Source organism: Echeneis naucrates, chromosome 6 (assembly GCF_900963305.1).
Source record: "Echeneis naucrates chromosome 6, fEcheNa1.1, whole genome shotgun sequence".
NCBI classification, from domain to species: domain Eukaryota; kingdom Metazoa; phylum Chordata; class Actinopteri; order Carangiformes; family Echeneidae; genus Echeneis; species Echeneis naucrates.
Window position 1 is genome coordinate 20,056,663 of NC_042516.1, and position 27,988 is coordinate 20,084,650.

At 40.1% G+C, this 27,988-nt stretch overlaps 2 protein-coding genes across 2 annotated transcripts; one reads left to right on the forward strand and one right to left on the reverse strand.

The window, feature by feature from the left end:
* Positions 1-5,402, forward strand: LOC115044674 (myelin-associated glycoprotein-like). The gene is made up of 10 exons (XM_029503825.1): positions 1-13; positions 609-977; positions 1,053-1,349; positions 1,708-1,965; positions 2,053-2,313; positions 3,086-3,346; positions 3,460-3,756; positions 3,852-3,939; positions 4,038-4,107; positions 4,375-5,402. The coding sequence occupies exons 1-10, from the start codon at positions 1-3 to the stop codon at positions 4,555-4,557; spliced, it is 2,097 nt and encodes a 698-aa protein (XP_029359685.1). The 3' UTR covers positions 4,558-5,402.
* On the reverse strand, positions 5,100-27,695 carry LOC115044675 (uncharacterized). The gene is made up of 27 exons (XM_029503827.1): positions 27,514-27,695; positions 26,834-27,244; positions 26,305-26,625; positions 25,836-26,138; positions 25,037-25,312; positions 24,668-24,940; positions 24,398-24,506; positions 24,222-24,291; positions 23,655-24,044; positions 18,210-18,495; positions 13,930-15,067; positions 12,626-12,702; positions 12,142-12,540; positions 11,092-11,376; positions 10,681-10,929; positions 10,240-10,500; positions 9,857-10,144; positions 9,056-9,340; positions 8,529-8,798; positions 8,130-8,387; positions 7,936-8,023; positions 7,769-7,826; positions 7,535-7,671; positions 7,258-7,315; positions 6,208-6,296; positions 6,056-6,122; positions 5,100-5,868 (listed from the first exon to the last, which is right to left on the reverse strand). The coding sequence occupies exons 1-27, from the start codon at positions 27,572-27,574 to the stop codon at positions 5,659-5,661; spliced, it is 6,717 nt and encodes a 2,238-aa protein (XP_029359687.1). The 5' UTR covers positions 27,575-27,695; the 3' UTR covers positions 5,100-5,658.
* Positions 27,696-27,988: the final 293 nt, after the last annotated feature.

Here is a 27,988-nt window from a genome sequence, read left to right on the forward strand (position 1 = left end):
ATGACTTCCAGATGTAAATGTTATCACTGAATTAACTGAATATTTTAACTTTCAGGGAAAAAAAATTGGTTTCCTGATTTCTCTGCACATTTCTAATGTAAATTTATACAGCATAAATCTTAAAATATTTGTACATTAGTAGATTTAGTCAGAATTTTACTGCCTTGCATGCTTCTTTTTATCCATTTCTTTTATTACTTTATTTAAGTTTATCCATCGTAAGTGTTGATGTTTTTAATTTCTGCTTCGGTTCAATTACTGTCTGCTTTTTTTATTTCAGGAAACTGCAGTAAATGACGGAAATATTTAATAATTCATTGACCCTTTTTTTCTGTGTAGGATCTTTAAATTGACAAAAAAATATGACAGGTGCTATGAAGATTTTTTACATATGCTGTCTACTTCAAGGTAAGCCTTCTTATAATCACCATGTGTCTTGTGCTTTTATTGCGAGCTTTCTGTCAATTGTAACATCTGCAATTTTGGTTCCTCTGCTTGAATTTTCAGAGGCCTAATTTCCACGTAAAAGACAGTTTGTCTTTTTTTTTTTTTTGTGATGGTTTTTCTTGCATTTTAAGACATTAATTGAAAGTATATCTTTCCCTCAGGGAGCTCATGCCAGCACTGGGCAGCCTTCGTGCCGCAGACAGTGGAAGGGCTGAGCGGATCCTGTGTGATCATTCCCTGCAGCTTCAGCTTGCCCTCAGAATGGGATCAACATCTGGACGACTCCTGTAAGGCCATATGGAGGAGAGGCAGCTGGAGCCGAACACAAGTGTTTGACTCCAGCCTCACCGGAGCCAGTGCGAGCCTGAACATCCTGGATGGGAACCTAACGGGGCTCCTCCGCGAGAAGGACTGCACCACCATCTTTAACAACCTGCCGTCGAACCACTACGACAATTACTACTTCAGGCTGCAGTGTGACAACTCGCTGAAGTTCAATTTTCAGACGGGCGTGCTCATCACCGCTCGAGGTTTGTGTTATGTACCTGTTACTCTTGTTCATGTGAAGTCTTTGCCGTCAAATCCTCATTCTCCTTCCCGCTCAGATTCTCCCCCCAAACCTGCTCTAAATCCCTCCAGCCTGGAGGTGGAAGAAGGGACTCCTGTGAGGCTGAACTGCTCGGCCGTTGCCCCCTGCCCCATCCTCCCCCCTGCTCTGACGTGGACGCCCATTTTAGGTGACGTCGAGGAGAACATGGAAAGTAAATCCATGACCTCTGTTATGAATTTCACGGCCTCTTACCTTCATAACGGACAGAAGATCTCCTGCACCATTCTCTACAACCGGCAGGCTGGCAACAGCGACCTTCTCTATGAAAAAACTTTGACCCTGCGTGTTTTCTGTAAGCACGTTTCTGACATTTCCGGGTCTTACAGTTGTGTCGGGCATTATTTCAGTTCACATAATTATCAGGGCATTTATTTTAGGACATGTTGGTATTTATCCAGCTTGGTTAAACTTCCTGAGACTGTTGTCTGTAGAATCTGAACCCAAACACGCTCATTCTGAATCCATTAGTAACATTTGTAGCATAACTTTGTAGCCACTGTAGTTTATTTGGATTTCCAAACCAATGCTTATGTGACTTTGTTTTCTTGATATTAAAAAAAAAGTCACCTGTTTACTAAAACCTTCACATTAAGTGTATACAAAATCTATGACAGTGCCACACTTTTTTCTTTGTCATAATTCTCCTTTAGATCCTCCAAATAACACGTCGGTCACCTCCCCTGGTCCTGTGAAGGAGGGCAGCACGGTGACACTGACGTGCAACGCTAACGCGTACCCAGCTGTGGACAGCTACACCTGGTACAAAGTGGACGGAGATCAGGTGACGGCCGTGGGCTCCAAGAGGAAGCTTTCAACCACCGTTTCAGACGTCGACAGCAAGTTTTACTGCGAAGCCAGTAACAAACATGGGACCCAGAACTCATCCATCACTGAGATAGACGTGCAATGTAGGTCGGACTAAATCAGAAGCACAGAAACGACAAATACTGGCCAGCAACGCAGACTGAACCCGTATTTTCTCTTTGTTTTTCCAGTTGCTCCCAAAGAAACAACAGTAATCATCGATCCTCCCGGTCCCGTTCTGGAGGGCGCCTCTGTTTCTCTGCTGTGCAAGAGCCGGGCCAACCCTCCCGTCACCAACTACACCTGGTTCAGGGATGGCGAAGAGGATGAGGAGGGTGGACCGACCTTAGTGCTGGACGGCGTGGATCTGGGCCACAGCGGTGACTACCACTGCGAGGCCAAAAACGAGCTGGGAGAGGACGTCTCAGCCGCAACACAGCTGGACGTCCAGTGTGAGTTCAGTCTACACAGAGAAGGTGTTGATTTACACAGACAACCAACAACAGAGCTGTAATGTTTTCACTGAGCTCGGACGCTGAATGTGGCTCCACTGGAGCACGTCCAGCCTAAAACCCGAACGGGGGCCAAGACTCCAGACACTGATGCATTGTCGTGCTGCGTGACAACCTCAAAATGCTTCCTATTGCAGAGGCCCGTGATGACTGAGCTCTGCTGTACGTCCACATGTGTGCCAGTGTGTTAATTTATGTGTGGACGTTTTGTTTGGTGTGTGTCCTCATTAGGACGTAATTTGCAACCACAGACAATGAAGACATGTTTCCATTTTAATCAAAAGACGGTTTGATATATAATTTGGAGGCATTCACATTTTAAGCTGCCTAGTAGCGACATCGTGTCATCAGCATAAATTGGATTTACTCCAAATTTGATTGAAACTTGAAATTCAATTAGTTCAAGTTTATTTTGTTCATTTTGATATTGTTATCTGCTTTTGTCCTGCAGAGAAACTGCCTTTAACAGACACACCAAAGTCAGGAAAAAGTTAGATATTACTATATTAACAATACTGAAAATAAGAACGTGCATATTTCATATGTATTTAATAGTTATATATAACATTTAAATGTCATACATAACAATTTAACACGCAGATTCAGCCTGTGGACATCCTTAAAAACTCATCACACACAATCCTGATGAGGATTTCTTTGGGGATTAAATCTGGATTCCTTGAAATACTAACAGAAATGCTTTTTGTTTCAGATCCACCTAAGAACACCTCGGTGTCGGTCGACCCCTCGGGCCCCGTGGTGGACGGCAGCTCTGTGACTCTGACCTGCGCCAGCATCGCCAATCCAGCCGTGATGAACTACACCTGGTTCAGAGTAGCTGGCGGAGAGATGGTGGGCGCTGAGCCAGACTTCACCTTAAACGTCACCAAATTCTCCGAGGATCAGTATTACTGTGAAGCGCTGAATGTCCACGGGGCTGAACACTCAGAGGCTGTCACTTTTGACGTCACCTGTGAGATTAATTTACTTATATTTGCACGCTCTTATTATTTGAAACGGTTTGCTTTTGAGATTTGTTTGCAAAAACATAAATAACATTAAGCTCAACACACCGCACTTTCCCAGTTGCTCCAGAGATCCTTCCTTCCTCCCGATGCGTCAAGATTTTATCCCAGCTTCGATGTTCCTGTGACAGCCAGGGAAACCCGCTTCCCTCCCTTGTTTGGGAACTGGGTGGGGAGCCTGTCAATCACTCAGCTGACATCCCAATCAGGGAATTTCCCCTGGGGGACGAGGGCATGAGGAGCGTCATCACTCTGTACCGCCCGGACGAACACATGCCCTCTCTGGTGTGCGTCAGCATCAACTCACTGGGTTCTGAAAGTTTTACATTCAACATAACATCCAGTGAAACTGAGCTGGGTAGGAATCTGGAGGATTCTGTGTGTGTTTATATATTTGGATTTTCTTTTCCTCGATTCGTTTCTGTCTGACAAGCTTTGTGGGGCTGTTTTCAGGCCTCCATACTGTGTCCCTGCTGATCGGCTCTGCAGCTGGAGCTCTGGGGATGCTGCTGCTGTGTTTCCCGCTGCTGCTCATTTGCAGGTGAGGGACTCCAAACAGCACATTTCTGGAAATCTGAGATTCTAACAAGAGGAAGGCATGATTATGAATGTAATGCAAAGGTTTCGTGTTGGTCTTAGGAGGAGGAGAGGCAGCCTTACACCTGGCCAGACACTGGTGGACACTTCAGACGTTTTAGTTACTAATGAGGTGAGTAAATGTGAGTGATTTCAGATAATACCTGAAGTCCTGACATTTCTAATGAACAGTGTTCGAGCTTGCTGCCATCAAATACTGCTCAAATCTTAACGGATTGCATGAACAATGATGAAAATGTATGTTGTTTTTTCTCAACAAAAAATACTAAATGGCCAAAATAAAGTTTGTACTTGCAGCATCTGTATCTGGTTTTTACCAGCTTGGTGAGCTGTGAGCTCAATCTAGGTTACTCATGTTGTTGTTCATGTTTTCCTGTAGACCAACTCCTCACAAGTAGACGTCCTTCATGTCAAACAAGCCACTCTGGAGCCGGCGGGAGGCGAAATCACGACGGACGCACTCCGCTGCACCGATGTGAACTTGGATAAACCCCCGGCCAACAAAGAGGCTAAGGTCGGGGAAGGAGAGGACAGAGACCAGGCCCCCAAGACAACAACATAGGCTGAGAGACCTGAACTACAAAGGACACACTGAAGGAGACACAAAAGAAGAGGAAAAAAGGTGCTGACACTCGTTTTGGGCGAGGGAAATGCATTAAAAGTGTTGTGAAGGATCAACTTTAAGGGAGGAAATGTCTGAGACAGAATTATTGCTTTTAAACACTTGCCGGTTCTTGACAGGAACCCAGCTGACAATTGTGGGTTGAAAAATATTTGCAGCTCAGGCAGTGGTTTGTGTTTGAAGCTGCGGCTTCCACGGCTGCTCGTAGCTGCCGTCTCTCTAACCTTCACTCCTTTTTGTTTGTAATCGCTTAAAGAAACAACAACAACAAAAGAGCAATATAAAAACTCCAGGTCGGTACATCATGATGCAGTTTTCAGGGCTGATCTGTCCACTTTAACATCCCCACAATCAACTAAAACAATAAATGTGTCCTTTAAACTTTTTCTATAGAAGATAAATTCATCAGGATTTGATTGCTAATGTTTCTTACAGTTGTCTTTTTTTATTTAAAAGATTTGTGTGTGAAAGTAAAAAAAAAAAAAAAAAAACTAAACAGTGATATTTGTCAGACTTTTTTTTTCAATCCAGAACTTTACATTTAATGTAAAAATATTTCTTAATATTTACATAAAGCTCATCTTCCTGAGTTTAGTCAAATGCAGTCATACAGAAGCTACAGTTGAAGCGGATTATGAAAAGGAGCTTTTTGCATGTCGAACATTGTTTGAAGTGCATACTTCAGAAAAAACCACGTATCATTTTGTGCTGGAGCGTGTTCAGACTTCACAACAATGTCAATAAACTTAAAAGTACATTTGTCCCCACACAGTCTGAACAAGTCTTTTTATAACTGAACCATATTTGCATTTCAGGGTGGGGGGCTCTGGGTTTGAATCAAGCAGAAGGGAAGCAGAAATATCATTTTGAAAAAAAGCAGTCGAGCTCAGGTCATCAGTGGCATCACTCTGGATTAAAAACAGTTTTAAGCCCATAAATTTGATACATGAGGTATTGTTACAGTCATTTTGTCTCCATTCATTCTTTCTCAGTATAATTCAGGATGTCACAGATGTGTTGGTACAGTCGGGGAGGAAGATGTCAGAATTTGACATCGGAGTAGTGAATGTCATCATCATCAGAGGTGCTGGAGTCGGTGCTGTCTTCCTCATGTCCTGACTTTGTTACAATTTTCACCTGTGAGTAGGTGACCTCCTCTTCATTTTCGCTGGCGTCTGTGTCAGAGTCGGAGTCGTTGCTCACTGGCTGTGGAGGTTTGTTCGCTTGTGTTGGATTGATGTTTTCGTAGTCCTGTTTTTCATTCAAGGATGATTGCAGAGATAGTTTTGAGATTATTTGCATCATAACTTCCTTTTTATCTAATAATTAAGTTTTGTTTTTTTGTTTTTTTTTCCAGACAAAGTGAATTTTGAGATGGGAAATAATTTCTATGTCCTGGATGGTGTGTTGAAAGAAAAGGCAGGATGTGGTCTCTAACCTTTTTTTGTGGTTTTGGTTTGGACACCTTTGTATACGCGTCATCCTCTGTTTTCACTTCTTGGTTCCTACAAAAACAAATGCCATCCTTAAATGTACCATGTAATAATACCTGTCCTGTTCTGGGGTTCTATTAAAAACGTAAAATCTCACTTTGGCATGTTCCCAAAGTGCAGAGAAGCATAGTTGACTGACTCTTCCCCTGTGGCTCCGTCGTCTCGTTTTGTGTGCGTGGCGGGAGCCTGAGCAGATGCAGACAGGGGACATCAACGAACATACAACAGCAACTCAATCGGCCCATTCATGCTTCACCATCATCGCTGTAGGTTTTCCATTAATTCTGGACTGTTACTGTACTGACAGGTGGCTATTGACTGGATTAACAGTGGGGGTACAGCTACAGGACAGCGGGTGCAGAGCAACAGCTTGACTATTGACCGACACATCCGCCTGTCTCAAGCAGAGCGAGACAAAAAGTGGTTATTGAAGCTGGAAGGCCGTACATGTAGTTTGCACAACAGTCATCAGCATTCATATTGGCTTTGGACAAGTACGGAGCTGAAAGATGGCGTTCATGATGATGGTTTAGTTTTTTTGTTGTTGTTGTTTTTTTTTCTTATTTGTTGTATTTAAGTTGTTTTGTTTGAGCTGTTCGAGCTTTGAATCCTCAAGATCAGAAGATATGAACTTTTTTTAAAACTTAGTTCATATTGCCATTAACAATGGAATTTAATTTTAATAGATTTGGGAAAACCGAGGTAACATTTAGAAAACTTTTCTACTCTTGATTTTTGCCAGTGTTCAGAAAAGAGGCTGTGACACATTGCATTTAAACTCTACAAACACACTTTACTACAATTGACATTGAGCAACTCAGAAATGTCTTTAATTTTACCTCCTTTGCGTCTCATACTGGTGTTTCTGATGGATTCTGTTGCTTTGAAGTTTCAAAGCCCAAGCTGAAATGAATCCTGCCGTGTAATTTCCCCAGATTTTTCTGGATTTTTCAGAGCCACAGAAGTTTTCACACATCTTTTTAAGCCTGGCCAACACATTTTTACTATATATATATATATATATTTTTTTTTTTTTTTTTAAATTAAAATTTTTTTTTTTTAATAGTCCTCCTTCCTTTCTTTTTTTTAACAAAGACTTCAATATACAATTTCTTTCAAAGGAAATCGCGAGAGGGGCTTGACTTACATGATTTCCAGTGGGCAGTTTCACAGTGGCGTAAACGGTGTTGATGGTGGATGCCGTTCTATGGAACAACAATGGTGATAAAGATGAGAACACGGATGCTCAGCGGCTCGTTGTAATAACACACAGACTCTCAGGGGCCCATTCAAGTCTGAAGCATCTTAAATGGACGCTTTGACTCTGGCATGAGCAGCAGTCCGTCCTGTTTTCTGCGCAACAGAGTCTTCCTTGTCCTGTGTGTGTGTGTGTGTGTGGTGTGTGTGTGTGACTGCTGTCTTACGTGCTGTCTGGACACGGCTGGCGTCTTTGGGGCCTTGGGCGGCTCGGCTGGTCTGGCAAGAGGTCATCTCTGCTCCTGGACGGCTCTGCCAAGATCATCTCATTCAGAGTCCCCATCGTGGTGTCTTTACAGCAAACCTGAAGTGGTTTACATGCAGACGAAGTTAAGTCATTTTTATTGTGTGCTGTTGTTGTGTGTAAAGAAGTAGAAAAGCTTGTCCAATTGAGTTTTCACCAAAAAACTGAATGAAGGCTGTGTGTTTCTTGATCCTTGGTGATGAGACTTTTTCCTCCTGTATCCAGAAACATCAAAAGATACGGTGGTGGTTAGAAAATCAAATCATAAATGAAATTAATTATACATGTTATATCTAAAAGTAGTTCTCATTCATCACACTTTACCTTTTACAGAAAATAACTGCAAAGAAAATGATCATGAGCAGGATGCTGAGGCAGATAAAGACGATCCTCAGGATCATCGTAAGGTTTCCTGTTAAGAGACACCGTATCAGTGGCATGTAGCAGATTTTATCAGAGGATGTTTTTATGAATGTGGCACTGAAACACGCGCACACACAGCCTTTGAATTGACTCACGTTGAAATAGAGGCACAGGCTCGGATGATTTCTCATTTATGTTGACTGCTTTGCAATAGTAAAGTCCTGGTTGGTCTGAATACACCGTGTGGTTCTGAAGTTCTGAAACAAGTTTGTCACCCTCCTTGTCCCCTATCCTGAACCAGAAATACTTGCTGACAGGGTAGCTGTCACTGATGCAGCTCAGCATCACCGAACTCCTGCCGTCATCGTGCCACGTCTCTGCGCTCCTCTTGATAGTTGTGTGTTTTGGACCATCTAGGAATTAGATGAGGCAAATTTATTTTCTCTACATCTTTGTGTTTAAAGATGAAAATGTAGAGAGTCCTGCTGACCAGTTAGTCTTTACAGTATATTGAGTTATATACTGTCGCACCACAAGTGCGTCCTTTAACTCACATATGACGTTGACCTGCACTGGCTGCGATCTTCTTGTTCCAATTTCATTGGTGGCTTCACAGCTGTACTGGCCGCTGTCAGAGGGACTGGCAAACCTAATGGTCAAGCTTTTAGAGATCTTAGGAAATTCATTTTTTACGTCAGCAGTCTTCATCCAGGTGACCTGGGTCACTGGTGGGTTGGCCTGGGAGCTACACTCCAGTGTGATTGAGAATTGTTCCTTCACAGCAAAGCCATGTCGAGATTGTACTGTCACTTGCTTGGGTATATCTTTGTTAATCAAAAGAAGAGTAATTAGCCAGGGAAAGTACAAGTGCTCCAAAAATGGCACTAAATCATGCTCTACAGTATTTGGCTCAACTCTCACATTGTACTGTTTCAGAGGTTCTATTTGATATGTACATTAGGAATCAGTAGGAGAAAATATTAAACTAAAAAATTAGACAGTAGCAAGATAAAATGACACAAAGCTCAAATGTGGTTTGACATGTTTTTGGTGGTTGGTGAAAAGCAGATGAATCACTTACATTTCACTTCCAGGTTCCTTCGTTGGCTCTCGTTTGAACCTATGATGTTCGTGGCTTTGCAGATGTAGGAGCCAGCATGTTGAGAAGTTACATTAAATTTGAAATTGACCTCGTTGGTGGACAAATGAATATACTGAGTGATTTCAAGATACGTTGGCTGTATCCTGGAAGTCCTTCTTAGGATGAATTTTGATGGTGGATTACTTTCAACAGTGCAGGTGGCGGAGATGGAAACGCCTTCAGTGATCGTAGGCTCCATGGTCAGTAAAGGCTTAGTTGGAGAAACTGTGGAGGAGGAAGTAGCTTCATGTTTGGCTTTCAACATATTACATTAAATTACAACAGAGGTTCAAAATCACAGTCCGCCTAACTCCTGAACATTCCTATCCAGCTGCTACTTCAGGAATATTATGATACGCCTGAATGGGAAACTACTGTGAACATGAGATTAGAAAAGCGAAGCAGCAAAGAGTCCACCCAACCATGAATTGAGCATACTGTCTGAATTTCCCCTCGACAGCCAGCTTAATTATCACTGAAAACAACATGTAGGCTTTCAGCGTTCACTGGCAGGCTCTGCGATCTGTCTACGACAGTTTGAGAAATATTGTATATGATATTTTCACAGATTAACCTCGCTTTTTTTTTTAAAAAAGGGGGAGGTCTGGAGTTGGTGACCATGTTTTTACAAAAAATACTTAATGCGAATAAGCCAAAACTTCTAATTGATTTGATTTTATTTTTTTTTGTTAAATTCGACTCCATGTAAAAATATATAGATTGTACTACACATTTACTTACACAGCACTTCTATGCACACTGCCTCGCTGTCATCCCCTGTTCCAATGGGGTTGGTGGCGTTGCATGTGTAGCATCCTTCGTCTGTCCTTTGAACACCATAAAGATGTTGTCTCGCTTCAGATGTGCTGGTTTTCAGTTGCGAGAAGCCATTCGTATTTTTTGTGTCGTACCGGTACCAGGAGTAAGCGTTTGGAGAAGGAATGGCATTTGTCCTGCACTCGAATGCGACATTGCGACCAACTTCAACTCTTGAAGGATTCAGGTGAATAGTCGGCTTCCGCGGCCTGTCTGCGAAAAAAGAAACAGCTCTCAGCAGGCTTTCAAAAGGAAACATCTTCCAGTCTGTGCCTGACACTCGCAGATCAACAAAATGAGAAACTTACATTGAACCGTGATTTGATACGCTGCTGATCTTCCCGTACCCACACTGTTGGTGGCCTCACATGTGTAGGAGCCACTGTCTGCAGGCCCAATTCTGCTGAAAATATAGTTCTCCTCACTATCAAGATATCTGTCTTTTCCGTACCAGGATATTCTTTGGACCTTTGGCATGCTTCTCTTCACGACACATTTCAAAGTCACTGTATCACCTTCTCTAATGTCAGGCAGAGGTGATATCTTCTTTATTTCAACTTCAGGCTTATCTGAAACAGAGAGTTAGATAATCCTTAATATAGTGCTGTTTAAAAAAAAAAAAAAAAAAACAGAACCAGAAAACCTCAAGGCGATACAGTATGAATATGCTGATCGGCTTTGGTTGGGAAAGTAAAGTTTACAGTTGAGCGAATGAAATAGCGATGAGGAAAAATGCAGGAATTACTCACATGTAACATTAATAAAGACGGGCTCTGAGCGAACTATCCCATGGGTGTTCTCAGCTTTACAATAGTATTCCCCACTCTGTGAATCATTAATGGATGTGATGGTCCACTTGGCCTCTGAGGAAAGCTGGGTTTCTCCTTTGAACCAGGAAATTTGCGGCTCAGGATTTCCTTTGGCAGAGCAAGTGAGAGTGACCGACTCGCCTTCATTTACGGGTTTGGAGCCCTGGGCCAATATCTCTTTAGGAGCATCTGTGGCAGTAAATACAGAAGAAGATAGAAGAAATCAGTACCAGAGCAAGCACAGTTGAACAAGTGTGAGAAAAGGCCATGAGAAAAATCACACACAAATATTAGAAAAGTGATTTAGCACTCAAACAACAGAAACTGAGTGGCATCCTTTTCTGAACTTACATTCAAAAGTCAAACTAATATTCTGAATAGAATAAAAGTCTGTATTATTGAGTGTCTGGCATGAGAGCACCATCCCGTTATCCTCCCAGCTGACGTTGAGGTGGACCGTGGTGCTTTTTTTATCACCCTGTGAAGAGTTGGGGGTTGTGAAGGGTTTTGGAGGAATTTGTGTCAAATCTTGAATTTGTGGATCTGAAGGACATAAATTTGAAGTGGAGCATGTGAGTGATATCGGGCCGGGAGCAGTCAGAGTTGGTTTCTCAAACGTGAGCCGGCATGGATTTTCTGAAAACATGAAAACAAGACGATATCAGATTAAATGTAATGGGGAGAGAATAATGCTGAATGACTTTAAATACAAACATCGATTCAAACTCAATTGGTTAAGTCTGTTGTATTACAGGTGGAGTCACCTAGTGTGTGAATTTAAAACAAAAAAACGAATCAGATAATATATGCAATAAAATAAGACACATCCGCTGTACACGTATCTTCTGATCATCCTTCTGCTCTCAATTTATCACAAATGTACATTTTAGCTGTTTTAGTGATCGTTTCATTAAGCTAAATATTATTACCCATGTGGGATGATAGTTAAGATTAGATCACAAAGATACAGAACGTGAAAGGGAGGCTTTGACCAAAAAAGGGTTAGGGTTAGGGAGAGAAGAAGAGGAAGAAGTTATATATTGATACCCAACATCCGTGACAGAAAAGCCATTCTTATGACAATAGCTGACCTCATCACATAGTGTGCGGTAATAATTACATCTCTGGGTGTTTTTGCGTGTACAACAGAGGAAGGAAGCATGTCAGCACGAGAGACAAGCAATATTTCCATCACCCACAGGTTAGAAGAGATCGCGTTGATTAACTTGAAAATAATTTGCCTTCCTCAGAAGTCTACATACACATACACCAGAGAGCAGGAGCTGTGTAACGTGGCTTGGATGCTTCAGCGTCAGGAGTGTTTTAGCTTTCAAAACTCAAACAAGGCAACATATTCTTAATGTTATCTCACTGCTTGCATAACTTATTTTATATACATACCTTCGACTTTGAGAGCCACATTTTGCGTTGTCATCCATTTCTGTACCCGGTTATGTCCTACATATCTGAAAGCGTACACTCCACTGTCACTTTTTTTCAGGTTGCAAATCAAAATACTGCACAAGGTATTTAACTGAGCGAAAGATGAACTGCCGATATATTTGACCCTGTCTACAAAGTCTGGACTGACAGGATTCTTTGAGTTTTTTGTGCTGTAAACGATGGTGCCAGTAAAATCATGAGCACTTTTGTTCCACTCTCCATCTTTTATCCAAAACCAGGATACGTCACCATCACTAAGTGTTTTTTTGACTTTACATTGGAGTTCAGTGCAGGTCCCCTCTTTAGCTTTCAGCTCACGGGGGCTTAGTTCAAACGGGATAGGTTGTGTTGAATAGTCTGTGGCAAAACAGGCAGAAATGTTATTTTAATGCAGATGTTATGAAAAACAATCATTGTCAAAGTAGAGTCGTAAAGTTCCTACTTTTCATTAGGGCCAAAAAAACCATCAGCCCAAATGTCCGAACATCCATTCCGAGCTTGGATACCAGTAAAGCTTGTTACTGAAACAAAAAACACGAGACAAAAAGTGTTTGGGCACATTGAATTTTAACATCATAACATATGCTTTTTACTGCAAACAGATAACGTTCTCTTTCAAAATATTTCAATTCCCTTTTCTGGGTTATTTTTATATTTTCTTCCTTATTTCAAGATGGCTGTTCACTGTAGAAGTTACGTGCAATTGAGCCATCTAATCAGACAGACAGACAGTCAGGCAGACAAGTGCAGTGGCAAAACATTTTGAAATTTTGTTTTAGGATTGATAGATTGAGAAAAAGACTTTTGTAAAACTTTTTTGTAAACCTCATTGAACTGTAGTTCTGTTGATATAGTAGTGTCTAAAACAAGCATTGGTCATTGGGCTTCTTACCTCTTCAAGCTGCAGTCAAAAGTTTATTTTCTTCCTTTTAAACACGTTTATTTATGAATTGGGTTGACTGATTAATTAAATCATTCACAAACAAACAGCACAATCTATTTATTAAGCATATTTGATCATTTATCTTCCAAGATGTGAATCTAATGATGCAAAAAAAAACACAAAAAAAAAAACGTGTTTTTCAAAAGTTCGTTATTCGGTTGAAAGTTGAATCAAGATGATTAATGATTTAAGAGGTTTTCCCATTAAATTGAAAATCAGACTGTAGATACAGACATTGATTGAGATAAATTTTTACAGACAGAAGTGACATTTTCAGTTACATCAGATGGTCAAGTAGAGGTGATATAAAATTAAATTTGTTCTTACCCAAGAGGATTCGCTTACTGTAAAAAATTGAAGTTTTCACAGTTGATTTAAACTCTCCAAAGAATTTGAATACCCAGTCATGCGAACTACAGAACACGAGCTTTCATGCTTCTTGTCTGTTGATTGTGAGGATTTCTTTTGGGGGGTTGACTTATTAACTGACAACATGCACTCAGCTGAACTTCCTCTCACTTCCTCAATGTAATGGCTTTAACCAAAGTGAAAGCTTTTGTTTGTTGTACGTACTGTTTTGAAGATCTTTTATACAGGCAAAGACAACTTAGATTTCATGTAATCCATTTGCAGACTTAATATTTACACCGTATTTTGTCTTTAGCAGCTCATGCTCATTGAAAACAAAGAAGAGCGTTTCGAAAGTTTCAGTAAGCATTGTCAGTTTCTTGTACCTCAAAACATAAATGTGAACGACACATGCACAGGAAATACTGCTGAAAAAGAAAAGCATTTGACTTCACCCTCCCTCCCCCAAAGCCACAGCCACCATCTTCTCAGCATCAGTTGCCATTTCATCAATGGCGCCATTTAAAGCTTGCAGCATTGCGACAAAGGAGCGGCTGACCGTGCAGGCGTGTCTGGGCATCGCCATCTCCACTAGTTTTGATGAAACTGTGGCCAAGTCCTTTTCTGCTGCTGCCAGCCTCTTCTTCACCTCCCCTTTGGTGACCTCCACTGACAGCGCACAGGCCCGAAGCCCTTTGAGTCTCACTGAATCCACGCCTCGCTGACGGGCCAGTCGCTCAACTGATTCGTCGTCCAGACACAGAGATAACTGAGCTTTTGTCAGGATCCGCACTGCTATACTTGAGTCCACCATGGAGGCTACCATGGGAACGGGAATGGCCGACATCCCACCAGACAGCGAGGCGGCTGCCCATACCAGCGCTTTGAACGCCTCCTTTTTCTGGGTGACCAGGGCTGAAGTGAGTGTTGGCAAAGCCAAGAGAAGGGCTTGGGCACGAATTTCTGGAAGATCTCTGGTCATGTCATCTATCAGAGAGGAAAAGTCAAACTTCTCCAGGGTGGAAGGTCTGACGACATATACCTTTGGCTGCGTCACGCCCTGTGATGTCAAAATGTCCAGACTGGTGGTTCTCTTCACCTCCAGAGTCTTTTCTGTATCTTCCACTGAAGCCAAGAGGACAAAGTATACTGTTTGTCTCCGCAGTGAGCGAGCTTCAAAGAACACCTCCACACTGTTGCTTGTTGGTGCATGTGTGAACGTCATGAAGACGGCATTGTAGCGAAGGAACTTCACTCGATCCATATAACCCCCTGGCTCAAACGGGGAGGCATCCGGCACAGGTGACAGGTCCCACAGGCGGAAGTCGGGGTGTTTGGGGTTAGGATAGCCCATCACTTCCTCCGAAACAGCAGCCAGTGCAGACGGAGCCGCCCCCTCATCCTCGGGTCCGAGGCCTCGGAGGGAATTTATGAAGGAGTCTTTTTCATCCCCACGGTCGCCCACCACAGCTAAGTTGATCCTACTGATCAGCAGATCTTCCACTGCATCCTTAACATCTGATAACTTATTGCTCTCTATGGATTCTTTCAAGGTCTCGAGCAGGTTTAGGCCTCTGAAAACATCAGCCATTTCTGTAAAAGAAAAAAGACTGCAGTTATAGTCAACATACGCCCTTTAATATGAAACAGAGAAGAGTGCGCATAATTCACTGAAAATACACGCAACTGGAAGTGGAAGTGTAACAATGGTTGTGAAAGGGGGTGACAACTAACTCGAACACTCAGAAAGATAAATATTTCCGCATAGTGAACGTCTCTAACTGGCTCACAGTATTCCAGATTAAAGATTCCAGATTTTGGCTTCGTCAAAATCAAATTTTTTTGCACGTCAGTACAAATTTTATTTTTCCATTTTGAAAAAGCAAAGAGAAAACAAAACAAATCAAATTAATTAATTAATTAACCCTGAGACTATATTCTTCAGGAGAGCACCTGAACCAGCTGCATTAAAATGGTGATAGTGCATTAATGCATCAGTATTAAATGTTGTTGTATGTTGTATAGAATACTGTATCAGTCACAGGGGAATATTTTACTTCTGAGTTTGAACGCAGCTTTTTTTTTTTTTTTTTTCCTCTAGTGGAATATTTAGATTTTGTTATTGTGGTTAAGAATTTGAATATTTCCTCTACTATTGCTGTAGTACATTCATGTTTATACCGGAACTTTAGAACACTGACCATTAATAGAAATACACATTAGAAAGATATGATCTAATGAGCAAAAGTGAAATATTAAACGTCAGTGCACACTCACCGATCAAGATGCAGCCTTCAGGTTTAAATATTTGTTCCTAGTTGTCAGGTTCCTCTAAACCTTCTGCAGCACTGAAGGAGTCAGGCTGATCTATTTAAGGTGTCTGTCCAGCTAGTGGAATATTCTAATCCTTTCATCTGAGCCTTAATCCAAACAACACTTTAAGCACATGCATGCACTCTCTGCATGCGTCTGTGAAGCTGCTGGATGTATCTAAGCTTTCAACATAGACAAACACATGCAATCACATATTTCTCTCTTTGTGACATATTATTCATCATAGAGTCTATTTTACAGCACCACAGACTGCAGCTTCCAAAGTTGGATCAGGTGCTGAATAAATACTTAAAAAAAAATGTTAAACTGAAGGAGGTTTTGGATATCTACACATGACCTTATCGTCATCCAACAGCAGTGACAGTTATTGTTGCTTAGTTTTTTATTATTTCTTTATTTTGTTTTTTTAGTATCAGTGGTTGATTTCAGTATTTTCACTCTCTTTCACAAACCACAGCCAGCAACAGGAGTTTTGTTTTCTTTTTACGGCATATGAAAGTTTTCATTTAGGTTTCCCAACAAGTATTTCACAACAGTAAAGGTACCAAAAAAGAGGAACAAAGTAATAAGCTCATAAAATTGAGGGACGGTATGCTGCTTGTGTGTGCCTCACAAGCCAAGTGTATTTCTGTCTTCTCTTTGTTGGGGCACCAAGTATGCAAACCACCTTGACACCTGCTTGTTATCTCCATCTCATATCTTCATACGCAATTTACATTTTTTCAATACTAGAATGCAGGGGAAGTTCTTGTGAGTGCAGGGCTTGATATCAGAATATAAAGTGCAGCTGGAATTTAAAATGTGCAGTTTAATACATCATTTATTGATATGTCGTATAGAACTTTCCACAATGTTCAGCTGTCAGTGCCATTTTTCAGAATTTGTCCAGGTCGCAGAGCAGCATCTTCACGGTGGTCTGAGACATTGTCATTTGAGAGGACGACAACCGCCTCCAAAACTTGAAGTAAACCTTGTAATAGAGCATATGATGTTCTCACCGCCATGTTGGCAGTGAAGCTGACCTTACGGGTGACCACCATGGCATGGTGTTTCAGTGTAAAAGACGGTTTATAAAAATGAGAAATACGCCCATCAGTGTTGCTGCAGTTCTTGCTGGGCACCTGCAGAGGTCGATAAAAACCAATTTGCTGCTCCACTAACTTCAACTTGAGCTGATGAAAGGAAAACAGTGTAGTTTTTGTACCGCTTTTGTGACAGTTTTTTTCCTATTTATGGTGATGTTCAGTTTATGTCAGTTGAACGTAAAAAAAATGTGCGGTCATCTTGAGAAACAAACCACGATACATTTTCTTGTGTGTTTTCCATGACTTAGCTCTAAGCTGTGCGTATTTGATAGCTTGTCCCCCCCCCCCCCCGCCCCCTTTTAGAGCGTAATGCTCAGAGAGAAGTTAGTAGATGTAGCTGAAATTGAATGATCAGTTAAATTGACTAATCCTGCATCCAGAAAAATTCATTTATGTGCAGAAAAAAATCAACTATTGAAATAAATGTGTGCATATTCAAATGCAAAGGATTTGTATTGATCGTGTTTCTTAATACCAGCATCATCCAGCCTCTTGCATATAACTTCTGCTTTTATACATTGTGTACAGCATCTTTTGGGGTGCTTCCTTAAATTGCACCAGTTCATTTACAGCGTCTTTTGTAACTTCCTTTCCGTCCACAATTTGCTACAGCATTGTTGTTGGACTGAAGTGGACTGAAGTCTCCACAGCGGTAAGAAGGTGACAACAAGTTAGACATTTTCAAATATATTTACTGAATTTATGGAGCACTTCGACCAGAGAAGGAGTTTCAGAAACACTGTCACTTATATCAAAGAGCATAGAGAAGGGAAACCCCTGAAAAAAGGGGAAAAGCACACAAATTTCAAATTCTACACAATTTCTGATTCTAATTACACATGAGCTCTTACACTAACCTATTTAAGAGGAATTTGACTGCATTATTTCATTTTCTAGAGGTGATGAAAAGCTGAACATCGACATAAACAAGAGGCTTCTTGCTGATTAAAAACATTTCCAGGAAGTGATGTATTCAACACCTTTTTACTTTTTTCCATATACATTCAATACTTATACATAGAGTGACCTGATGAGTGACCTGCCAAGTGATGCTGCCTTTATGTGGATTAATGTGTGAGCAGTATATGACATTTGGGTCTTGATATTGCTACATACATGGTTTCTTTTCTCTGAGGAAATTTGCATCAGCCTCATAAACACACTAGCATGCAAAACACACCCAACTGCACTGCATCACATCTGAACGAGAATTTCTGCACTATATCAACCCTGTATTGTTCATATGACTTCACTAAGCTAAATCACGTTAGAGCTCAGATTTTTATTTACTTGAGAATACAGGCCTGAGTCCTCACCTCCCTCCGCCTGCGCTACCTCACACTGCTCTGCCTCCTTGTCCACCTCTACCATCACAAAGCTCTCTCTGTTGACCTCTGACACTTCACCTTCCTCGCAATTACTGTCATCCACCTCCTTGATCGTCTCTCTCTGGATTTCAGCGTACTCCGTCTCTGTGGGTCTTTGTGTCTCTTTGGTCTCTGTAGGGCTCGTCCTCTTCAACTTGGAGAAATCAATGTTGGAGTATGCCGCTTCCTCCTGGTCGTGAGTATCATGATCACTAACAGTGAGGCCAACTCCGACCTGCCCAGTTCATCATGATTACACAAGTCAATGCATAAAATGATTCCCCTCCATTAGTGCAATAACATTTTCTTCTATATTTTTCTATTCCTCTGATCTTCCAGGGCGCGTCCCCTTTGTTTAGAAAATCAGCTTGTTAAGATGTTAGATCTATTATATTATCATGGCTGCCTTTTTTTTTTTTTTTCAATTATTATTATTATTTTAGGTAGGTTATTATTGTGTAGCAATTCATTTTACTCTAATCAGCCAGTCTATACATGATGGTTGCAATGCATTAATAAACTCTTGCCAGTTTATTTTCATCCTATGGTGAAATAAGAGAAAACTCTACAATGAACATGTAAATGTAAATATTTAAGTAATTTGTCAGTGAGTTTTGCTCCTGAATAGCAGAAATACACATACCAGTGGAACTGCCTGAGCGTTCAGCATCTCCAGGTTTTCAGACAGATTTCTGGATCCTCTGCGTTTTTTTCTGGAGATAAATGTAATTAACCAACCAAAATTGTTAACAAAACAGTTTTCAAGTGTAAAATTAAAATTACTCTTGAAACTATTTTTAACAGCATGTGTGAGCACAGACAACTGATGGACATTACATCATTGTAACCTTTATTTTATCTCTTTTGATGATTGCTGACTTTGTATTTTCAGACGAGGTGATTATCTACTGCTTATGGATTATGAAAGTAAAGATATGAATGCCGGCATTTATGCAGTTATTTGGCAAAAATAGTGACTGGAAAGAAAGTGAACTTGCAAGAGAATTAAATGTCAGAGAAGCTCATTGTTATGAGGGCAAGAAACTTAAAATTGTACCTTTGACATTTTATAACCAAACAGCAGATGGTTGCTGAGAGAAGCATCCCGATCAAAAATGCAATGACAACTTGTGGTTGATAAAGATTACTTAGTAGATCTGTAATAAAGACAGGAAAAACAGCTGTTATTGCATTACATAAAAACCAAAAATATCAGTGAAGCCGCCGTGAACACTTACCATTTTGTATCAGGTCTTTTGTAGTTGTGTGTGTGTGTTTCACACAGTCTGGCACAGTGGAATTGACCGTGGTACTCGCAACAGTAGAATTGACCGTGGTACTCGCAACAGTAGAATTGACTGTGATAATCGCAACAGTGGTATGGATCATGGTATTCAACTCTTGTGCCATATCTTAAAGACAAAATTTTTAACAAACTGTCAGAAAGCACAAATACTTTTCATTCTAAGCCTGTGGCCCCAATGGGTAACCCTAAAAATGTCTTCATGTGTTTAACAAGTTTCATATTAAAGGATTATATAGTCCAAAAATTGAACTGGGATGTAGTTTCAAGAAAAACAAAGTTGTGTTTTAGATAAAACTAATAAACATGCCATATTATATTGTAACTCTAACTAATAACACTTTGACTGTACATAAGATACTTGCGGTTTCTGTTCATACCTGTAACAATTATAGCTGCTTTAGGTTGATTTAGAGTCTGACTCCTTCAGCTCAGTGATGATGATGCTGCAGTTTTTCTGATCCAGCTCAGGCTTTAACAGTAATGCTTGCCCCCCGAACCCACATTCAACATTTAAACCAATATGGTTCTGAATGTTCTAAGTCTTAGCTGGATCAGACTGGTACCAAATTACAGTTTGGACATCGAGTTGAGAGAGCACCGTCCAGTCTCGGCTGCTATTTATACTCCATTACTGTTGGAAAGGAAAGAAAAAAAGGAAAGAAACTCATTTCAGAACAACGATAAGGATTTGGTGCACTCTAAATAAGGATTCAGGCGGTTAGTTAGTATAACTTAAAAGCTTTTACATCATAAAAAAAAAATACCGTTTTAAATGTTAAACGTCCATTGTTTTATTAATTTGATAACTTAATTCAAGAAGTTGATTAATTAAAAAAAAAATAAAATAAAATTTAAAATAAAGAAAAATGTCTCAACTCAGAAATATATTGATTTTGGATAAGTATTTCTGCCCTCACTTAACAAAGAAAAGCATTAAGTTAGTGAAAAGTATTATTGCATTATATTATTAGTCTGGTGTGCATTAGCAGAAAAGCAGACAACGTGACCAGCGGCCATTTTGTGCTGCCAGTACCAGTTTCAGAGAGGAAGAGAGGAGTGAAGGTCAAGGTTGGATTGCTTGGTGAGTAAATACTTTTTTTTATTTTTATGATTTTATTCATAACATAAAGTAAGAAAGTATCCGCATAGTGCAATTACACAAGATTAAAACTGAAATGTCCGCACCGTGCTGCGTTGTCCTCAGCTAACTCAGTGTTTGTAGCAGCTGTTAGACTTTTAGCCAGCTAGCTAATGTCTTCAAAGTAACTTGACTTTTAACAGTAGAAATGTTTTTGGAGGTGACTAACGTAATAAGTGGCATAAACCTGCTGCTGAATCTTCATCCTCCGAGTTTCAGACAGATATTATCAGCTGGCATTGGTGAGAAATGTGACACTAAGAAGCGCTAGCTGTTAGCCGCTAACGTTAATAATGATAAATGAATATGAACAGAGAAGCGCTAGCTGTTAGCCGCTAACGTTAATAATGATAAATGAATATGAACAGAGAAGCGCTAGCTGTTAGCCGCTAGCGTTAATAACGATAAATGAATATGAACAGAGAAGCGCTAGCTGTTAGCGGCTAACGTTAAATACGATAAATGAATATGAACAGAGAAGCGCTAGCTGTTAGCGGCTAACGTTAAATACGGTCACAGCAGGCCCTGTGTGTTTGGTTTGGATGTTACAGTAAGGAAAATGAGAGGAAAAAGGGAATACAGGAAGGAGGGAGCACTGCAAGAGGATAGAAGGATGGAAGAATCGGGTCATGTTGACCCGGAAACAGCACAAAGATTAAGTACATGATACTGCAAGTCATCGATTCACAAGGTGAATTGAGTGAATAAGATCATATGGTTTCTGTTCAAGTTCTTACTGTGCCGATATGTTTCACACTGAAATGGGATTATATTTTACTGCATCAGCAACCATTTCCTTCACCTGACATTGCTTGTTGATTGCATTAAAAATTGTTATAGATATAAGTTGGTTACGATAAATGAATTTTGACAGTAAAACTGGAATTGCTATGTCTAGTTTATTCTGACTTAATTACTTGTGGAGAGAAGCAAACTAAGTAATTTGATCACATAACTAAAATGAGATAAAAATTGAGTTCGCTCAACACAAGCTTTTAAATAATGTTGGTTGAAGTAAACTCATTGAGTTAGGTCAACTATAAAAGTCTCATACACTCAATAATGGTTTAGTTGGAAGTACTTAAAAAGATAAATGCAAATTATAAAAAAATAATAAGTTGAGCTGGTTTAACTTTTATTTATTTATTTATTTATTGAGTGGCTCATTAAAAAATATTCACAGATCATGTTTCCTGATCAGATTATCCTCATTTAAAAATCAGGATTTAAAAAAAAAAAAATCTATACAGACAGGCTGAATTGTTCAACATGCACTCCAGGTGATGAAACTGAACAAGGAACTCTTTCATGGCTCGCTACACAAATTTTAATACAGGATGTTGTATGTTTAGCAATTTTGCAGTTACATTAATGCAATTAACTAACATCTTTAAAGTTGTGAAACTCCTAAAATGTATCATTTTGAAGTACTTTCCAAAGAGATGCTATACAAAAAAAGAGGAAGAAAAAGCAAAAAGAAATTTCTCCAATCTTTCCCAGTTCTAGACTACACCAATTTATACTTAATATTTAAAATGTGTTTCAGGGAAAAGAGAACACCCTCTATGCTTAGTTGCATTCTTAAATGTAAAAAGATTTTTTTTCCCTCATTATAACGTGTCTTGTTGTGGCTCACCTCTGTGCCTTCTCTCCTTCTGCTCACTGTCTGCTCTGTACTCACTCTGCCTCCCGTCTTCTTGTACTTCTTCTCTCTTTGCTCTGCAAGTTTCCAGGAAGCTCCTGTGAGCACCGACTAGCCATCACTTCCTCTCTCATTAGACTACCACGGACATTACATTAAATACAGTATATACAGGGTAAACAAACAATAATAAAATTACAAGAAAACAAGAATTTTCATGACTGTAAGGGTGAGTGCTATAAATTACACAAAAGAAGCATTTTATTGCTAAATGCAATAAAGTTCATGAATCAACTGGAGATTCAAAAAGAAATTATCTGGATTCATCCAACATATTCCTTTAAACTACACACAGGCAAATTAAAATAACATCTGTCACCTTGCGTGTTTCTTTTTCTGACTGTCTTGTGGCTTATCATGTCGGTCACAATTTAATTCACAGAAAAGACCCTTAAGCGTTAAGTCAAACTAAACTTTGCCTCATCAAACATCACTGTCTTCTTTGTGACTTTTCACACATTAAAGGCTCTTTTGGCTTCAAACAATGGCAGCCCATTTGGTACCTAAACTGAAAGACTGCTTTACATTGTCTGCATATTGAGCACTCATTGAACTGTACAACTTTGCTCTAACTGACAACTCAAAGTGTTAATGCCAAACAGAAATAAATGTATTTTCCTGCTCACCTAGCACTGAGACTAAAGCCCAATTCTCAACCTGTTTTTCAAAAAGAGGAAGTGAAATACATGCGGCTGAGGAGCAACAGCTTTAGCTAAGCTATTGAAGCAAATCGGTGTGAAAACAAATAAAACGTTAGTTTTGTTGGTTTTTGTACTGCATATATCAACCCATAGAAATCAGCAGAAAATAGGAAACTAATTTGATGGCATCCACTTGATTTAGTTGAACTCTCATCAGCTACATGACATTGTATGCTTGCAGTGATTGGATTTTCTCTAAAGTAATGTTACCCTTTCATGGTTACAAGAGAGTCTTGGAAAAACAAAATCTACCCATGATTCATTGTTGTACATTGAGTTTCTGTGCTGCTGACACTCCAAAATAACTAACATGCTGACATTTACTGTATTGCTATTATCTCAGCATGTTCGCCTCCTAATGTCCGTTAATGAGTAAGAGTAAGAGTTCACTGCAACAAATTATTGGGTAGCACTGGAATTTAGTCAAGTGACTACATCATCCCAAACATGTAGACATGAATTTTACATTTGAATATCAAGGTGCTAGTGGGAGGAACTGCCCATCACATCAATCTAGACAAACAAAAAGAAAGCGCCGTCCTTACACCTGGCTCATTATATCCTTTACATTGGAGTAAACTGCAGTGTCCTCTCCTTCCTCCTCCTCAGGGTCACAACGCTTTGTGTCCTTAGCCTGCTCTATCATGGCCTCCTCCTCTTCACCCTCCATCATTTTGCCTTCCTCTCTGAGTTTGTCCCCCTTTTCTTCTTGCTGTTCTTTTTTGATTTCAGCATACTCCGTCTCTGTGGTCTCTTGCTTCACTGCCGCCTGACTGGGTTTTTGTCTTTTTAAAAGTGAAAAATCAATGCTGGCGTACTCCACGTCTTTTAGCCCCGTATCAAGTTCAGGAGCTGTTTTCTCTGCTGCCACAATCCCACCTTCCACTCCTGCTTCATACTGGATCTGATCATCTTCAACTTCCTGACCAGCATATATCTGCCAGGTACAACAGAAATGATATGACTCATTTGGCATCTGCTGCAAGCCGATGTCTGATATATTTACTTCCATTAATGATTTTTTTCAAGTCCAGACCTCGTTCAGCTCTCCTTGATAACACTTAGTTTTATTTATATATATAATTAAAAAAAATACTAGTATAAATATAAATACCAGTGAATCCTCCTGATTGGTCACCATATCCAGAGTCTCATGAAGATTTCTGAAGTTCTTCTGTTTTTTTCTGAACATAAGAGAAAAAGCATTTAAAATGCAGCAATTTTAATGATGCTATTAAATATAATTCACTCACGAAACATCTTAACTAATCATTAGCAGTAATAGTTTACCTTTGGCATTTTTGTGCCAAACAGCAAATGACTGATGAAAGAAGAACGCCAATCAAAAAGGCAATGATGATTTCCAACCATGAAACTGTTGTGAATGCTGTGAATGCCCCTGCAATCAGAAGGAACATAAGACCTAATTTGTGTTTCTGAGTGATAATCTAATCAAATGCTTGCCAAAGTGGTTTTCTAAATACAAGTCAAGTAAAAGAGGTATTAAAAACACCATAAAGCTGTGGTCTGTAGCAGCAGTGTGATAAATGGTGAATATACCAGTTTTTTTAGGCGAGGTGGTGAGAATTTCTTTTGCTTCCCCATTGAGGTTGCTGCTTATACACTCAACAGATATGTTTGAGGGACCTTTAACCCTTAGGCTCATGGTGCTGTTGATTGTGTAGTTTGACACACTGGTGATGACAGAGTGCTCATTGTGGTTCTTCAGCAGAGGCCATGTTATGGAGGGTAAGGGAGACCCCTCACTGATACAAACACAGGTCAGGAGCTCTGACTGAAGCTCACATCCAGAGTTTAAGATCTTTGAAAACCCTGTAAACACACAAGAAGGATATCAAAGACACGACAATATACTTATTGAGTAAAACATGAACATAGGCTCCGAAATGATTAGTGGAGTCTACTTACAAGTCACAGTCACTTCAGTCTGTTTCTTCTTGGTAGTGTTCAAGTGTTGAACTGTACAGATGTACTGTGCTGAATCTTCTGCTGTCACATCAGGGATAATGAGTGTGGCTGATCCATTGTTGCTCTGCAGTTCAACTCCGTTGGCCAGGCTTGTGCTGGATCTGAGTTTAGTCCACGTAATAAGAGCTGGAGGGAAACTTTCAGCCCTGCAGGTCAGATTCAGGGTATCTCCTTTTTCAACAGTTGTGTTCCCAGTCAGCGCAGGTTCTCTCACATCTGTGGGCAACATTTTAAACTAGCTACATGATCCGAAATTGGTAAAAACCTGATTAACCTTTTTACTATTATTATTTTCAAACACATCTCTAATAAATGTCACATATGATCATCAAAGTGGTGACTTGAAGAGTTCTAACAAAAAAAGCAGCCTTAACATAATATGGTTTAGTAATAGGTCTCAGTACAAACAACAAATCCTGTAATATTAATATGAATGTGTACAGTCTTGTGATTGCACCTAATTTAACAGGTCTGCCACTGTGTAAGTTTTGCTTCTACCACCGGAGGGTGCTCAAGTCCTAGTATATAAAGATTCCCCAGAGTGATTAGCAGACATGAGGCACCAGTGGTGCAGGAACTTAAACAAAATGGAGTAAATACAGTAAAAGCCAAACAAACTGTAAATTTGAAGGTGCAATTTGGGAAATTATTTGAATTTCCCTGAAGCTGATCGTTTCAATCGCAGTCATCTGCTGATTAAAAACAGACTAAAATAAATAAAACCAAAAATTACACTTACATTTCACTTTGACATCAACTGTTTTATTCCAGATGTTGTTCAGATATTGTACAGTGCAAATGTAGAGGCCAGAATCTTTTGCTGTCACGTTAGAGATGGACAGCGTGACCTTTCCATTTCCTTCCTGCACGGGGGTGTCAGTGTTGTTCTGCTTGTGGGTTTCTGTTCCATTTTCAGTGATCAGCTCAGAAAATCTCGTCCACTTGATGACTGATGGAGGGAAACTTTCAATGCCACAGGTCAGACTCAGCATGTCACCTTCCCTCACTTTTGTATCCTCAGTGATTCTAACTTCTTTTACATCTATGACACAAACAGAAATGTTTCACACAAAGGGCAGCGTTATGTTTGAGTTTTCGAAAAGACTGCAGCTGCTGATGTAAAATTTTAACACAGTTCAGAAAACCTTCAGAAGTGAGAGAAAGTCTCCCAGCTAATGTTTTTATAATGTAGTGTTTGTACCACTCACGGGTCACATTCAGGGTCACTGTCTCCTCTGTAGCGACGTTTCCTGTAAAGCGGACCTTACAGGTGACAGTGGTACCGTGGTGTTCGGCTGAAGGGTTAAAGGTCAGAGTTGAACTGTATCTTTGTGCTAAAACATCTGTATTCTCAATCCTGACATCACTGATATTTTCTGTGATCTGGGAGCTGTTCCCTCCTGCTCCCATCCACATCCAGGTGATTTCAGGCTTAGATCCAGAGCACAGACCAGGAGCAGTGCAGGTCAGAGTGGTCTGTTGTCCCTCTGTCAGCAGAGGGATCATCAGTATGGGCTTCTGACTCAGTCCTGTTGGAAGAACACAACAGAATCAGGTGATGACCTGAAGGTTATTCTTCACTAAAATAATCTCAGTCTTTGAGGAATATTTCACTGAGGGAACCAGCAGCAGCTGCTGTAGTTCCTTCTGGTTGCCCACAGAGGACGACAAATGTCAAACTTTACACTAAATATGTCAGCTCAGTTCACTTTGTATATATATTGTAGCTCTTCTTACCTTTAACAGACACAGTTGCTCTGGAAGGATATGTAAATCCATCTTTTCTTCTACTCAATTCACCATTAACTCTGAACTGATAAGACCCAGAGTCTGACTCCTTCAGGTCATTGATGATGAAGCTGCAGGTTTTCTGTCTCACATCGGGCTCCAACAGTGACACTCGTCCTCTAAACTCAGACTGAATGTTAGTATACCTCTCAGTGCTGAATATGATGTCTGAATCATCACATTTGTCTTTAGCTGGGTCACATTTGTACCAAACTAGATCTCGGGATGTAAACCAATAATTAGTAGTAAAAGAGCACGGTATGACAACGCAGAGTCCAGCCTCAGCTGTTATTTCTCCTTCAGGCAGAGAGATGCAGTAATCACTTAGCGGACAGTGTTCTCTTAGTGCCAATGTTGTACCTGCCAAAGTAAACAACAAGAGAGACTGAGAAAATATAGATGCTAACAAGATACCATGACATTTAATAAAAAGAGTGAAGCTGTAGACATATCTTTATACATTATATGTGTTAAACAAATGTCATTCAGATAACTATGTATCCTTGAACTTCCAACTAAACAGATGATGTGAGGAATGTTAAATAAAGGTAGAAATAAATCCATACTAAACTTATTGCTAACTATTTCCTTCGTGTCACCAAAACAAGATTGCAGTAAAGGTTGAATACCTGTATTGGCGCTGCTGCTTCTCAAAGAGGAAAACAGAATGGGCCAAAAGAAGACAAACATCTTAATTCAATGTTTGAGAGTCGGTCTCTCCCTCCAAGTTGACACTAAAATGCGGTAAATGGACAGAAACTGAACCAAACGAACCTCCACAGTTAACATCATCTTAAAACAGGATATTGCATGTTGCATGTTCCACTGCAATTCTGCTATGAACTGACCTGCTCCTTCCCCCCGTTTCTTTGCTTTCTGAGCAACAGCTTGTTTTAGGGAAGTTTCTCTGCATACTGCTGAGCCACACTTCAGTTTCCTGAGACTAATGTCAAAATATCACAATATTTATCTGCAGGCTGACCCCCAGTGTACACTGTATATCTAATGTCATTGGATAAATATATATATATATATATACACACACATTCAAATCCTTAGATGCCCTCTCTTTTTGTAAGTAATGTGAACTCTTCCAAGAAGGGA